Source organism: Gadus morhua, chromosome 12 (assembly GCF_902167405.1).
Source record: "Gadus morhua chromosome 12, gadMor3.0, whole genome shotgun sequence".
Taxonomy (NCBI): Eukaryota; Metazoa; Chordata; class Actinopteri; order Gadiformes; family Gadidae; genus Gadus; species Gadus morhua.
The window spans coordinates 19,087,439-19,104,924 of NC_044059.1; the positions used below are offsets into that span (position 1 = coordinate 19,087,439).

The 17,486-nt window shown below is 41.8% G+C and overlaps 1 protein-coding gene across 2 annotated transcripts; it reads left to right on the plus strand.

Annotated features, from left to right (window-relative positions):
- Positions 1-3,734: 3,734 nt before the first annotated feature.
- lurap1 (leucine rich adaptor protein 1) lies at positions 3,735-16,786 on the plus strand. Of its 2 annotated transcripts, none has more exons than XM_030373288.1 (2): positions 3,735-4,534; positions 12,419-16,786. In XM_030373288.1, the coding sequence occupies exons 1-2, from the start codon at positions 4,331-4,333 to the stop codon at positions 13,310-13,312; spliced, it is 1,098 nt and encodes a 365-aa protein (XP_030229148.1). In that variant the 5' UTR covers positions 3,735-4,330; the 3' UTR covers positions 13,313-16,786. The 2 variants fall into 2 exon arrangements, with proteins under 2 accessions (XP_030229148.1, XP_030229149.1); XM_030373289.1 differs by having other exon boundaries at positions 3,735-4,384.
- Positions 16,787-17,486: the final 700 nt, after the last annotated feature.

Below are 17,486 nucleotides of genomic sequence, written 5' to 3' on the forward strand. Positions count from 1 at the left end.
CTTGGTTCCCACATGCTCTCAGAACAGAGGAATAAAATATTATGGGAGAGGTATTAACCCCCTTGACCCCTGGGGTCCTCGGATACGATCCAGGATACGCAGCAGGGATTAGGGCATGTGTCCCGCCTACTGTCACGGAGGTTGTAGTAGTGCTCTCCTGCTAAGCCTCAGTTAACCTAGTTATTAGTGGGGCTCATAATGGGCAGCATAGATAAAAAGGCCCAGCAAGTATTATGACTGAACACAATGACAAACAAATACCATAACGTTAAAATGAATTTCGCTTTGGATAAAGACATGAATTACACAAATAACAACAAAAAATGCAATAGTGAAATAATAGAACGGAACCCAAATTACCATCCTAACCATCCAAGCATATATCTGTATATATATATATACAGATATATATTTATCGATAAAAAGTATACACATTTCTTACTTGGTTATGGGAATGAACTAATTGTACAGACCTGAATAACAAGTCTGTGTACGGATTGTCTCCATGTGCAGCATGGCCAGAGACACACTGAATGGAGCACAGCCAGACAGCTTCCAGCACACTACCAGCTGTGAATAGCAATGTACATAAACAAACGTTCCTCCTTTAACCTGCACTCCTTAACCTGCCCTAGTGTGTTCTTCTGGGATGCCTGATTCGTGCTGAGTTGCATTCAGCATGTTTTTTTATAAAGCTCATCCATTCTTGCCTTAGGGTTAACCGGGTTAATTGTGACGATAATACATTTGCCATATTAGCCGGGGCTAGCCGTTCAATCCTTTTAATTAAGGTTGTGTCCCAAAATGTATTATTTGGCTTCATTTTCACTTCTTAACAACTGCATTTAAGCCAATACTACTTGATGTCAATCTCTCACCTCACTTCCTGCAATGCTACATTTGACCACCTGCCTCTTGACAAAGTGCAGAAAACGTTGAAAGATGAAAAGCCCTGAAAGCACTCCAAGCCCTCTTGTAGCCATCAGAGTTTTTTCCTTTGCCGTTTTCCCAAATTAACCGTCTCCTAGTCAGCAGCCAGCCCTACAGTGGCATGCTGAGGAGAGCCAACCCTGGCAGGAAACCCTTTAGTTTTCCATGGCCCACCAACACACTGCACAGTTCTCCAAGCCTCCCTGCTGCCAACTTCCTGTCGCTTTGTGTTGTAAACGTGCCCTTATGCCTGGGCAGTGGGCTGAACCTGCATTGGCTTAGAGTTATCACTAATGGCCATGTTTATGTTTGTTGATAGCTTGTCGCTGGATATTAATTTTACTCATTAAAAAAAATCCTGTCTATCTTTGGGCCCATTTGTATGTCAATTCATCATCATGGACACCATTTTGAATTGCATGTTATAACATGATGACGATGATGATGATCAGGCAGTGAGATGATTTCAAGGGTTGGATCTTATGTTGCTGGATCACTAGGCTACATGAAGAAACCCCCAAAAAGTCAATACTGCTGGGTGAAACACACACTAACGGTCTGCTACAGTGGACAGAATAGTTGAAGGGGTCTATAGCTTAAACAATGGCAATGCCCATTCTTGTAAACATTGATTTTCTACCATTGTTGACGGACTTAGCATACAGAAGATGGGTGCAAAAGGGATTGGTTAGTATAAACCAGTTGTTTGAAAACAACACATTGCGATCTTTTTCACAACGTTGAGAAAGGTTTGACCTCCCCTCAAATATATTGGATAGATACCTACAAATACGACACTACATCACTAAGCACACATATTGGGATATTTTTAAAGGAGACTCAATTGGTTTTGAAGGGTATTTTATACATATTTCTCAACAATTGGTATCAAAAAGCATCAAATATCACGTATCTATAAGTCTATGAGTCTTATGAAAGACGCAACAGACAATACCAATAGGGGTTGGAAAGAATTTGATTGGAAGGTGAAGGTGAGATTCCTTAGGACCCCTTTTAAGGTATAAGGTTCAAAAACAATTCCCCAACATTTGCTGGAGAAACTGTTTCTCCATTTGCTGAAGAAATAATATGTGGGACCATAGCCACATATCGTGGGTTGGCTCTGTGATACAGACATACTGGAAAGACATTAAAGAGGAATTGGACAACTTTTTCAGGATGGATATCCCTCTGGACCCCTTACTTTTCTTATTGAAGTAATACCTGAAAATTTGCTTTCTAAGGACCAACGTTACATGTTACATATTATGTTAATGATTGCAAGTAAAATGATTACTATTAATTGGATGCAGCCTAGTCCACCAACAAAAACTCAGAGACGACAAAAAATCGACATGTCCATATGGAAAATACGACTATTTTATGAATATTTTACATTTGAAAGTACCTCTGTTCATAAGAAGATGGACCCCTGTTATTCTAGGCCTTAATTTAGAATAATAATTTAAACACACTGTGTGATATGCAATTATTTATCTTTCATCCACCTTTTATTTTTTATTTTATTTTATTTTATTTATTTATTGTTTGCTTTAACCTCTCCTTGAGATAGTGTTTGTGTCTGTGTGTTTGTATTGAAGTGTACTGCTAAAATTACCTGCAATGTTTAATAAAAAAAGATCAATACTGATTAAATTAGCTAAATAATGCCACACTCGACACTCCTGCACTCACACAAATCAGACTTAATTATTGGTATATCGGGCGTTTCACTTGATTTCATCTCATCATTTGTTTTGATGAACTATCTACTGCAGCAGTGATCAGTAAGCATGTCATTGGAAAATGTAGTTGACCATTGTATAAATACGCCTATTATAGTCTTTATCCATTTGTGCCAATGAGTTTCTCTTTGGTTGAATATCTCTGTGATGAAACAGGAAACACAGTGTAACTTTGCCCCTTTACTTTCTTTGTTTCCGGTCCAGGCTCTTCCACAGAGATTCTGCTGTAAAAAAGTAGACCCACTGACAGATCACAGATGAAGAATCAGAAAATCTGTGAATAGGGCCTTGGGTTCAAAATAGTAACATTTTCCCTTAATAACCTGTTGTTTCCTTTTTTCTTTTTATAAATTCATATTCTGGTCTGTACTGTACATTTTCTTTGAGTGGATGAAATCGATGCCGGACCATGTTACCATGAGTAGGTCATCCATAAGGTTAGAGAAGGATTGTGTCTTAAGAGACTCTCCTGCTGCTCCCCCTGCCAACTTTGGCATTTAGAGAGAAAAACCACCAGGAGATAGAAAATATGTAGCATGCTGTAACTTCTTAGGAGCTAATTTAATTTTCTCAATAAATGAATGTGCGTTATCTTGTCCATATAGCACAAATGCATAAAAGCATGCTTCCAATAAAACAGCCATAGTTTCTGAACAATGTCTAAAACAAGCATCCAAAACACCCTTAAATTGTTCATTGAGGGGTTTAACTCAATGGAGAGACGTGCAAGATTAGGTTTAATGTATGCATTCATATAATGATGTGATGAGAGGTGAATCGGCCAATGATCAGAGTATACACATGATCCAGAATTCTAGTCTTCATCTTTCAAATCTGCAGAAAGACATGACTGCTTTCGAATGCTGACAGAGGATTTGATTTGTTTTAAATATATGTTTTTGACCAACAAACCCAGGACAACTTTTCAACGTCTTTTTTTTCTTTTTAGCATCATATTTTTTGTGGGCAGATCCTGTCCCATTAGTCAAGGACGGCTGCTACTGAAAATATAAAAGCTCTGTGGAACAGGAGTAGCGAATCAGCCATGGGGAGCTTTGAGAGGGCGTGATATTACAGTCATTACAGCAGGCGAAACAGTGCGTTTATCGCTCAGCTCTGCGGCTGCTGGTTGCTGTGACCATAATGCAGGGAGACTGTGGTGTGGCTGCCGTGCAGTTGGTCCTACGCAATGCATCTTGACGGATTATAGCCTTCCAAAACATCCCGTTTTCTGCGTCTCGACATCTCCATTCACGTAACCAAGGAATTAATAGTTTTTGCCCTCGACGGTAGAAACGCCGGACGATCGAAGCGACGGGGCAAGTCATCCACGATCAGTGCGATAAGGTTTCGTGCCGTTATATGATGAACTTATCCATTTGTTTGCCATAAGTATTGCGAAATGCCCGTCGAATGTTGAAACTCAGTGGTCGATTTTCGTTTCATCACAGCTGCGTTTTCAAAGGCTGCCAACTTGTTTATTCTATCGGCGCATCCAAACTAATTGACCACGGTAGGATGCTGGACGTCTACCTAGAGGTGACACTTGCAGCTTCGCACACCACTCCGGGAAGCTAAAACAAAAAGGACCTGGGTGCTTTTCTCGATTTTTTTAGAGACAAAAAAAAAATAGTTCGTCAACATAACGGGACGCGATGGATGACGGCGCAAACGGCGAGACTGTCCTTCCAGACCTCAGAGACATAGAGGTAAAGATCGGACGAAAGATCCCCGAGGGCTTGATCAAATGTATGAGAGACGAAGCGTCGTCGATGAAGGGGCACGAGATTGCAGCGGCAGACCGCGATGCGGGCAAGAAGGGTTTGGATGAAAAGATTAGGAAGTTAAAGATCGATATGGTAAGATCGACATGTCAAGGCGACTGAATAGAGTGTTGCATGCATTTTAAAAAGAAAAACACACAGAAACACACACACACACACACACACACACACACACACACACACACACACACACACACACACACACACACACACACACACACACACACACACACACACACACACACACACACATCCACCATCCACACATGCAGGTCAATTTAGAAAGCAGGTATGACAGCCAGAATATAGGCTATTCCACAATGATTTGACTCATAGGTTTAGCCATCCACTCAGTCCAATGATTCAGTAGCGCCTTCTGTGTGAGTAGCGGCAGGTGGCTGTTAAAGAACACACATGAATATAATAACATAACAACATTAACAGCATCATAATCTTTGAAGAAAGATTATGGGGATGATCATGAAAGTAAGATATCATCATTATCCTCATCATCATCATCATCATCAGTCATCAATATATGGAGTAATAGGATAAATAAGTAGTAATAAGTAGCAGGAAAAGGCCTAGCAGGAGGAATATTTAGTAAGCCAACGTAGTATCAGATGCACATGGAAAATAATATAATTGGTCTGGGGTAGGTGTGCTGTTTAGTCTCTACATATATAAAATGGAGATGTGTGTGTGGTTCTTTATATATCCTAGAAATAGGAAATATAGATTTGCTTGTTGCTTATGTACTAGAAATACGGAATACATATCTGCTTGTTGTTTATGCACTAGGTATATGTAATATAGATGTACTTGTTGTTTATACACTTTATGCACATATGGAATAGATATGTGTGTGTTCTTTTTACACTAGAGATATGAGATGTGATTGTTTTTATTTGTACAGAAAGCACAACTACAAACAAGTAGCTTTCCTCTTCTGAGGTCACATGTGGGTCCCACACATTCATGTCATTCCAGTGGCCAATTGAGAAGCTTGCCTCATCTGTGTTTGGGAAAGAAAAAATATAATGACGCTGAAGCGCTACGCATAGGGGGACCTCTTCCACCAAGCCCATTTACAGCCCATTTTCACTTTGGGAACATGTGGATTTGAAATATTCAAATGTATTCCCATTGTTGTTTTGTTGTTGACCAAGTCAGCCTATCCCTGCCTCTAAGCATGCTGGGATTCATGTGGACATTTTCACAGAGGGGGGAATAGGAGTAGCAGAAGGTTGTGAGACTGCCAGGATAGAGCAGTGCTACTTCCCTGTGTGTGTGTGTGTGTGTGTGTGTGTGTGTGTGTGTGTGTGTGTGTGTGTGTGTGTGTGTGTGTGTGTGTGTGTGTGTGTGTGTGTGTGTGTGTGTGTGTGTGTGTGTGTATGGAAATTACTTTCAACGATAAAATCGTTAAATACCAGCCCATTCTAGAAATACTAAGGGACCTAGTAGGCTACCAATGCAAGCTAATAGTGTTTATTTTTGGCAGCTTGGGGCATGTCCAGAACCGTGTTTTCAGTGGGCTGGCAGGGCTCTCCAGCAGAAAATCTAAACAATTAGCAAAGTTCTGCTCCATATCAGCAGTGATAGGCAGTCTGCTAGTGTGGCGCAGGAGATGATTCTTTTACCCTTGAACAAAGACCTATCTCATCTCTGAAATATTTGAATCCTGTCTCTTGTAATGTGATTGGTGGATTCAAATAAAGAATTAAATTAATTAAAATTTTTGTGTGTCTGTCTGTCTGTCTGTCTGTCTGTCCGTCCGTCCGTCCGTCCGTCTGTCTGTGTGTGTGTGTATTATGAAGTTAACTTAAATTCGAACAATGGCACTCAAAATAGATATGCTTAGTCAGATGTGAAGTACAGTACAGAATGGTACAGTACTAACACACATGCACAGGGATGCTCTATGAACAGGCTGTGCACACACATACAAAAGCATCCACATGCTGATTCATATGTGTGCCACCATCCAAACACATCCCAATGAACAATTCTTCATCTCTACCTGTGTGTGCGTGTCTGTGTGTGTGCGTGGGAATATGGATCTCATAGTGATTGAACCATCATAGCTGTAAATGGAAAGAGTTTCCTTAATAATGATACTAGCAGGATGGCAGCAACATTATGTAGGTCATATTTTATTGCATATTCTTTATATGCAACAGAATGGAACACATTCCAATTGCGGAGGTCCCAAAGTAACATCCGAGGCCAAGATTTAGTCCGATTTTCCCTAATAATGCTTTTTCCTATCTGTCTGGGTTTAGGGTTAGCCTGTCATGCCCTTTTTAACCCCAACTTTTCTAAGTCCTAAAGCAGAGATGGTTGTTATTACCATCCCAGGAATTTATGTATAATTGCAGGGCAAACATATACTGACCTAGGTAAGATTTCTCAGATGAAAATTGAGAGTGACGAGAAAGAGAGAGATTGAATACGAGAGAGAGAGAGAGCAAGAAAGAGACAGAGACAGAGAGAGACACAACTCTTACAGATATCTATATTTTTATTTGATAGAAAAAGCTAAATTATACGAGCAGCACGGTAAACAAAGAGGGGGAGACAAGAGGAAATGATGGAAACCAACGAACGATCATCAGACAGAAGCAGAGCTGACATTGAAACAGATGGCTCGATGGGAGGTCTGGGGAGAGCAAAGGAGAGAAAGACAGAGACAGACGGACAGGGAGAGAGACAGAGAGAGAAAAAACTGTTGAAAGACATGAGTGTGGACACTGGGGTCAATCCATAATGACGTCCTGCAAGAAACGATTAATCAGATGTGACCTCTACTCTAATCAGCTCTGTTTACAAAAATAGTTCAAATGGAAAGGTTATACACATTGACGAATATGTGCAGTCAGTAATGCAGAAAAAGAGCAAGAGACAGAGAGAGAGAGGGAGAGTGGCAGCAGCAACTGTTAAGTGTGTTGATAATCCCCAAGGCATCGTTATCACTCATGTCCATTAGATGTCATAGATCTCAAACTGGTTTACTGTGTAGGGTCTCTGCCCACCAGTCCATATGTTCTTTCCGCATCGCTAACGGATCGGATCAACCGCTAACCTTCACAGTCACACACTATATTTCCCCGGCCCTGTGAGAGGGGAGGGGAAAGGAGTCACAGGGGCCTGCTCCGTTTGGCTTTAACACTCCTGCAGTCCCTGTATGCCTGGGGTATCAGTAAGAGGAAAATACCCTAAAGAAAACCACAAAGAGACCATGCACCGGTGGTCCCATCGTATTTGGCAGGGAAACGTCCTGCATGCATGCATGCGTTTATCATCTGTTGTGAGAACCAGGAGGGGTGAGGCAGTGATACATGCAGCCAGGGACCACGTAGAGAACCGAGAACCCACACTATGCTTATTTGAGCTTAGAGCTTAAGGGCGATGGAACGCAGAGCATAACATCAACATAATTTTACACAACGCCAACATGAGTGGCTCACTTTCAACCAAGGATGCCAAGACGCGCACGGATGGAAACTTGATCAAGGCTTGCTGAATAATTTTAACGTGCGCGCACACCCACAAAGACACAGAGACACACAGACACACACACCCCATCTGATTTGAATATTTTTGGAATGCAGGTAGTGGAATGCAATTTCCTTGGTGGGATTACCTAGAAATTATGTTTGTTATTCTTATAAATAAGAATACACACATGCACACACACACACTCACACACACACACACACACACAAACAAACACACACACACATAGATAAGCACACACACCCATGCAAGGGAAAATAAACATGGCGTTAGATTGAATGAGAGTGCCAATACAGGGTGCAAGTATAAAATACAACTTTTAATGAAATGTGGTGAACAGGCATGTGTGCAGCAGTTTACAGGATAGGGACAGGATATTGTTTGCTGTAGGAGCAGATTACATGTCCAGATTAGTATAATAAATTATCCTAAATAGATTCAAACATGAAAGATTTACCATTCAAAGCCAAAGTAGATTAGGCAAATAGAAAACTCCCACTAGTAAACAGGAAGTTTTTGCATGAAAGCAGTTATGATTGGTCCACTCCACCCTTTAGTTTCCACCTTTAGTAGTACGGATCGAAATGAGCAAAAAAAAAGATATTTTACTCTATTCATATTGATATCACACTGACAAAAACCCACACCCACACACACAAATACACACCCACATCGACCGACCGACACACACACACACACACATACACACCCACACAGACCAACACACACACACACAATAAAATTTGGAACCAGAGCTTTGCAGAATCTAATGAAATATCAAAGGCGTTTGCCTTTGATATTGGCAAAAAGTTGGAACCAGTTTGCTAATAGATTGTTGGCAATTAGCAAAGAAGGAATAAAAAACGGATTTAGGTTGTATGCATTTTTTTTATTTAGGTTATAAGTTTTCTTACTTTTTCTCATTAAAAATTGCAATTTAATGTTTCGCTCAATGGAAAAAAACTGCCAAACGTTTTAAATGGGTTTTAAAACTTTGAAACAGCCATTCCATAGATAGAGCATATAACTAAGTTATACAATTTCTGCCCATTTGAAATCGTGTGCATTAATTAAAAAAAATAAATAAATACGTTCTTGAAATATCATGAGAAAATCCTTTACCGGTTAAATAAGCCTGTTTGGCCTACTTATACGTTGTAAAACACAGGCAAACAACATAATAGTATAAACCATATTGTAAACATAGAACAGCAGCTTAAACAGTGTATATTTTTCAAGGTACAGATCTCTCATACACACAAACACATGGCCCTATCTTGCATTCGGTGCAATTGACTTTCTCACTGGCACATGTGTCGTTGCTAGTTTGCAACTGGCGCAGAGCGTTCTTTTCCCTCCTTCGCCACGCGTCGGTAAATTAGGGAAGGATCTTGCACCCCAAGGGGCAGTTCGGCGAAAGGAGGAGTCGTGTTATGGCACAAACGTTCCCTGGTGCTATTTTGCAGTTTCAGAAATCACTAGCGCCACAAACCAGGAAATACCGTGTTTAAAGTCAGTGGCGTGTTGTTCAGATGCTATTTTAAGGGCGCATGCATAATGTTGCTTGTGCACCTCGCGCACACACTTTGCTTCTCTTATCTACCTAGCCACACATTCTTGGTAAATTATTTGGGAAAGAACAGCTGATACAGCGGTAATAAGTTGTACTTTTAAATAAATTAATCTGCAAACACCGTACAGCAACCACATATTTTCTTGACACAGACACCGTGTACATGCCCATAACTTTTAGGATTGATGGGTATTTGATCGTGAGAAAACATTGTTTTACCGCGAGTGAGTGTTAAAAAGAATGAATGAACGCGGGCGCACGTGTGTGTATCTGTAAAATAATTAATGAATGCGGGCGCGTGTGTGTGCGTCCATCGGTTTAAACACACGCAAACTAAACACGTAACGCATAATACAGTCCATGGCAATGTATATTAACGGGGGGACACATGCATATTAGGAACACAAGTCAATAACGATAATGCATTCAATACTGATAAGAAACAATGTTTATAATGTATTGCGTATATCATTAAATAGATCCACAGTTATCGCATATCATATGTGTGTAAAGTTTTTTTTGCCGAAATTTATTTGAGTTGTGGAAGAAAACCTTATTCCATGTGTGACTTAGGCCATACTATTTGGCCATAAAATGAGCCATTTGAAGTTCGAAATTCATGTGCATCTGTCGCATTGGAGACTGCAGAAGCACTGTCAAATATCAACTTGTCAGATTCAAATGCACTCATGGCTGTTGAAGGGGATGGGAGCTGGCACTCTCAATGGTTTATTGCCAATACACCCAAACCAAACCTATGGGTAATTAGGCTACTTCAGACCAACCCTTTTTAGATTTACGCCGGGCGCAAGAGTCATTTTTACGCCGGTAAAATAGTAACATCGCCATAGAGCCGCCCACAAAGCTACTTGTGCTTGGCGCTTCTCACTTGCGTTTCAGACCGTTAAAATAGGGCCCACAGACACACCACACACACACACCACATACACACAAACACGAACACAAACACACAGCTGACTCTGCTAGGGAGGTATATTTGCTGCCATCCTCAATAACGACTCTGCTCCCGCCAGTCGTAACCTCAAAACCTCAGACACCTGCGCACACACACACACACACACACATACACACACACACACACACACACACACACACACACACACACATAGACACACACACACAAACACACACACAAACAGACAGCTGAATCTGCTAGGGAGGTATATTTGCTGCCATCCTCATTAACGACTCTGCTCCCGCCAGTCATAACCTCAAAACCTCAGGTCTGATCCCCTCCCTTAACCGTCCATTACTCTGCTGCCTGTGGGACAGCCTTTTATAGCACTATGCCCCTACTCCTACAGAGCCGTGTGTCAAGTATTATAAGAGCATTTAAGTTATAACTATTTTTACCTGGCCGTTCACTATTTGGACTCTGATGAATGGATGGACGAGGAGATGAACAGATTATAGGTGAATGGATGGAGTCATGGATGGGTGGGGGTTGTTATGTTTTGATAGACGAATGGGAAAATGCAGCTGGGAAACCCTGGATCGCATAAGGAAGCTTTAGCCTGTCACTCTGAGCCTTTCCTGATGGTTCAGCAAGAGGCCAGGCACCGCATACTCATGCAGATGATTCTGTGGAAATTATTTGTTTTCCAAGACTGCCTTGGTCTTATTATGCTTCCTAGGACACTCATCCTGTAGTAAATCCTCTGTGTAACTATAGAAGACCTGTTAGGAACCATTGCTCCCACTGTGACCACAACACTATGTTTAAGTGGACTACTTGACATTCAACAATCAATGGATTGTTCTCCACAGTTTTATTGACATGGGCAGAAGACTGATGGGCCTCCCGGTTGCAGGAAATACCAAAATGTAGACAATGATGTGTAAAGGTCAGAGACTTAAGCCCTTAGGGGCAGAGTGAGTAAAAATGCTGTGATGGGTTAGTAAATGCGTTACGTGGATGTGTACAGTAGTGCTATGACATTCATAGGTTATAGCAAAGGTAGGTATTAAAAAATGAAATACAGTTAAGATAAAATAAAATGTAGACCAGTCTACATTTGCACAATGCTAGTTCTGAGCTGCAGAATTACATGGATTAGTAGGCACAGTTTGGGGCATCTGTTCCCTTTGGTGGTCTGGCCCCTCCCTTGGGTAGAGTCCAGACCACGCTGGCCCTGCAGTGAAGGATGGATGGGGAGTTGTTGGGATAGGGCTGTATGATGTAGCAGAATGATTATTGTGTAGTAGGGACGGATACTACCTGAATGGATGCATGACCTGAATGACGGCTCGCTCAGTCCTTGCCCTACTCACTCCTCCTCAGACCTCCTCATGTGTTTGAGGAGGAGTGATCCATGACCAACGTTTTCACCCTTATTCCTGCCTTTGCTTTTGTAAGCTGATTGGAGCAGTAGGTTGGCAGGCCCGGCCACTCTCTGGATCATTGTCCTCCTCTTAATTCTACCAAATGATTCAATATTTCAACAGAATTCTGTTCCTTTCTAAATCTCTTCCAGTCTTTTTGCTCGCCTTTATATTATCATTAGAAGAATTTTTTTCACCATTACTGCAATACTAGTGACATGCTAATTATTAAGGCCATCATGAGATACGGCTAAGCAGCTGAAACTGAAATATATAAGCATCTTACTTTGACTCCCGGTGTTGTAACAGCTTTCGGGTTAATTTGCTCTGATACATTCATTTTTTTCCTCTCCTAAACTTGACAATAAAGCGATTCATTATATAATCCCTGCAATTCTTTAAAATTTACTACAAGGTCCAAAGTTAGAGTACACATAGCAAGATAACTATTTGGAAATGGTAACGATATGCGATAGCAGGAGGCCGTGATCCTGCTAGCTCACCCATCTTGTCTCTGTGCTCCCCAGGCTTTCCTGCGCTCACTGGACGTGAAGATCCTGCAGCAGCTGCTGGCACTCCACGAGGGCATGGAGGCGGTGCGCTGGCTGGCTGAGGAGCGCAGCACACTCAACAGCCGCTGCAGCAGCCTAACCAGCAGCCAGTACAGCCTGGGTGAGGGTCCAGACACCTCCTGGCGTGGCTCCTGGAGCAGCCTCCACGACCCAAACGACAAGCTTGACAACATCTCCATCGGCAGCTACCTAGACACACTTGCCGACGACATGGACGAGTATGGACCCACGAGTTCAGAGTCCGTCCTCTGCTCCCCCACTGCAGCTCGGCCCCCAGGGCCCGATGTGGCCCCTGCTGGAGGTCGGACTGGCAGCCTGGCCCCCAGCGCTGTGGAGGGGGCCGGCGGGTGCGCAGGCACCAGCGCCAGGACGGGTCCTTTGACCGCCAATGTGCCTGACGGACGTCTGATGGGCACTGGGGCGGGAAGCGTGGCGGAGGCGACTGCTGTGGCCGCTGCCGGAGCTGCAAAGGGTGGGAGCAGGTCAATAGCCACTGGGAAGAAGGCAGCTGCTGCTTGTCAAGCTAAAGAAGGCCCTAAAGGAGAGGCTGCTATCTGGACAAAGACCAAAGAGCTGGGTAAGAAAGACCCAGTCAGCAAGGACATTGGTCAGGCTAGGCCCGTTAAAAACATGGGGACCTTGGAAGAATCGGCCAAGAAAACTAGTGGTTCCGATCCAATCCAGCCATGTCTCAGCGAAAAACTGGGAAAGAGCCACAGCCCCAAATACAAAGCCTACACAAACGGGAAGAAGGACCTGGACACCTGCAAGATGAATGGGAAGATGCACCTGGAGTACGACGCCCACTGGCGCTGGGTACAATCCCAAGACGATGTCACGTTCTTGTGAGATCTACAAAGCCAATACATGAATGTGAATCCACCCCTCCTGGGAACTGTCAAAGACCACAAAAGCCCAAACTTACAATCAAACTCTCCTCTAATAAACTCTATTTCAAATAACAATAACAATACTATTTGCAACCCAGCTCGAGAAGAGAGAAGTAAAGAGGGAGAATTAGGGTAGAAAAAGTACGAAGGAAATTATAATTATTATCATATTTTCTTGTACATATGCAAATACATTATCATGAAATAAGCTATAATGTCAGGCTGGAGGGACATGAAGAGAGACCCCAATCTGGGCCGCCCAGGTGGGCCAACACACACTAAATAATGATGAGAATCCTGTGTTCTCTGGTCTGATCTCAGGGTTGGTTTCCTATCGCCAATCCCTGGGTGTGATGTCAGTTGATGGGATGGTGCCTTGGTGGAATAATAAGACGACGGTTTTTTGTTTGCCCGTTTAAAGATAGTTCAAGCACAGTGATCGGATGTGTGTCCTCACAACACCTGAGATTTAACAACTAACAACAATTTCTCCTTTATTCAGGATAATGACTAAGCGTCAATGAATAAGTGTCATCTCTATTAAAGTTATGCAATCAGTAGAAGACAGCATGTGGTTAAACATGTATTCAAACTTCACATGGATCAAAATAATTGTATAGATATTGGCATGTAATCAATTGGAACATCAATTGTGTATGTTATATTTTACTCCTATGTGACAGCGACATCAATCAACGATATTGGTATCGAAACGTATTATAATCAAACTGTGGTCCAATGTATCTGTGGCTGTTTATCAATATCAATATATAACAAAAATTGTAAAATAATATAAAAGTAAAAGAGTACTTGATGATTTGGGAAAAACCGAAGCATAGTCCTTGCTACTGTATTAAATACTCTTTGGTTCCAAAGAGTATTTAATACTCTTCGGTTCCAAAACATCAAGGGCTCATTGGTTAAGAATGGAAGACCCTAGTGTTTCCTCCTAAAGAAAGGCAAACAAAGAACAACCATGACAACCGATGAAGTGTCTCTCCTTTGCAATGTAAACACTGTTTGTCGCCGTTCTCCTTTTGTGAAGCTAATGCCGTCAGTGCTTAAATGACTAAATGCAATATTGTATATTCAGTGAACGCAATACAGCTACTCTGGGCATTAGGTACTAATCGTGACTGGCTGTAGAGCTTATCAATCTTAAATATGGCTCAGTGTTGTGTTTTACGATTATAATGACCCATCTTAGCTACATTTGGAAAGTAGATGTTGTGCCTGGTTGATGTCAACCTAAACTGCATATGCCTGTATTCTCCTTCCTCTTCTAACTGCACTGCTGTTATTATCTTTTAGATTTTAGGAGTGCTGTTTTCTACTTTTAGTTTACCCAATGGATTTTGCATGACTCTGTTCGCAAAGATTTATTTATAAGAAAATATTTCAAACCATTACAATCACCATCATTAATGGTTGGGAAATTATTGATATATTAATATTGTTGGACACCTCTGTGTGTGATTGTGTGTGTCTGTGTAATAGGTCAGGGTGCAAATGTAAAGGTCTTTCAACTCATCTTTCACTGCAATGCTGAATTTATCAACATACCGTTTTAAAAATAGCCTAAAGTATTTGATGAGGGGCGAAAGGGAAAGAACATTATGCAATCAGTGCTTTGTTTTTCTGAATAATACTGACTCAAGTAGAACAGGACCGAACAGCACGTTTACAAAAAGTGATTCTGCATCAGAAGTCATGAGAAGATAAGCAACAACATGAGAATCTCCTCTTATGTCGCTCTCGTGTTTTTTTTCTGGAGGGGAGTGGGGTCTCAAATCCTCCTCACCTCTCTACTGTCTAATAGCACATGGCTGTGGAAAAACCCAAAGCCATGGCCAAAAAACACACACACACACACACACACACACACACACACACACACACACACACACACACACACACACACACACACACACACACACACACACACACACACACTTATGTGTGGACTGGTGTGAGATGAAACAGTGACTGCAGGCCAGACTCCAGGGACACAAGGACATTTCTAGTATAATCCAGACGCGTGTATCTAAGATGGTGTGTGCCTCAACAGACGTGAAGTCATTCTGAGGTCTAGTTGCTTTTTCCTTTCCGTTTTCTGAGTAACCATTCATGTTGAATGGTTGCTCACCACAAACTGCTTCACTAGTTTGTGGTTTTCGTTCCACATTATTCGCACCATATGGAGAAAGAAAACCACAGAGGAGTCCAAATAGCTGTGATACGCATTAGTGGACGTTGGAGTAATATATCTTGAGATGTTGGCTGGCCACATGAGTGAACGTTGGAGTAACATATCTTGAGATTGGCTCGCCACATTAGTGGACGTTGCAGTAATGCTGGGAATGCGTGGGTCAGTTTGTCAGGGGCTTTGGTTTTTTAGCTTGGAAGCAGCCCTGTCCAGGGTTTCGTCTGAAGCTGGAGCAAAAACATGTTTTCATGGCCTCAAACATGTCAACATATTTATAAGAACTGATTTTGTCACTCTGTGTTGGAGCTACAGTATTTGTGCACAACAGCTTGTTATGATTTGCTTAATGCATGCAATATAGTTAAAACAATGTGTTCACTGTTTCAATCTCCACTAGCCTTGTGTGAAGGGTTTCTGTTTAATACGTTTATTTAGGTTAGGGTTAGGGAATCTAACCCTGTTTGATTTCAGAGATAAAGTTATAGGAAATGCATAATAGCATGTTATAACTATTTTCGCCATGCTTAAACTCAATATACAAAGACTCACTCGTTTATGTTGCCGTGGATAAGGGTGTCGTCTGACTCTAAATTTCTCAATGTAAAGATTTATATCTAGATTTAATGCCACGGCTTGACATGTTTGCCCTAACCTCAGGTGCCCTGCTATTCTGGCTACAAGACAAAGCATGATTACATAGGAGAGATTGTATAAACGGTGTTGCCATGCCAATGACAGAACAGTGGCCCTCTAGCAACCATGTATTATTGTCTGTTCTAACTGGAATGAGGAATAGCCAGTTTTTTTTTTGGTTACTTTGCCTGGAAAGGACCATATTGTTTCAATAGTCATATTGGTCCTATCATCAGCTGTTGCATAACACAGATGTTTTATTTAAGGTAAAGACAGCTAACTGCTACTCATTAAGGGTGACTACTCCGGGGAAGGCTGTGAAACTGTCATGCAATGTTTAGCTTTCCTTCACCCCCGACTCCTTCAGTAGGGTCAATACCATGAAGTGAACCGCGCTGCAGCTTTGGATCCAATGCGTATCGTATTTTGAACTCTCACTCTCTGCATTGGCTGAAAAGCTCTTAAGCATTGGGGTGGCGATGCCTCTGCCTCCTGGTGACCATAAGCACCGCTACAGGTTTATGTCTGATTAAGTGCAAGAGGCTTGCTAATTGCATCTCCAGAGTCGGAGCAGAGCAGCACAGCAGGCAAACATAGAGAACCACACCAGGGTTGTTGTGTGTTGTCCATGTGTTGTTACACTCAACTCGCACACATGCACACGCATCAGCATCCAGAGTGTCCATTTTGAGGCAAATTAGGCATCAAGTACAGTTTACCCTGGCACAACCATCAATGTTATTCTCCTGCTTATGTCACTGCGTGTGTATGTATGTGTATGTGTGAGGTGTGTATGTGTGTGTGTGTGTTTTGTCACAATCTGTGTATGAGCCTCCATACGGCTATACAGTGTGTTACATTTGGGAGAAAGGCCACAGAGGCTGACAGTGTCAGATATTTCTGCACATCCACGTATTGCTCGTACGAGAAACCGCGAGTACAAAAGTGACTTTCTTTTGGTATGCAACTTGTTCAAGAAAGTGTTATTATACTTTGTAAAACAGTATTAATAATATGACAATTTATGTTAGGGAATATATTGAGCGGTATGCAAATATGTACATGCTTCTCCAGCGATTAAAGATATTTTAAATGTTTTACGTGTCTGTTTTATTCAATATCCTGACCAAGAATGAGTTCAACAGAAATACTCGGCTCAAAGACTAACATTAAAAAACTGGGAAACTCTTTCCCATTTCCACAGGCCTGGCTGGCCTCCGCGGGCCATTTTGCATCAAATATTTTCTGCTAGATAAATCTAAATAGGATACTCAAACCAGGTATCCATCTCTCT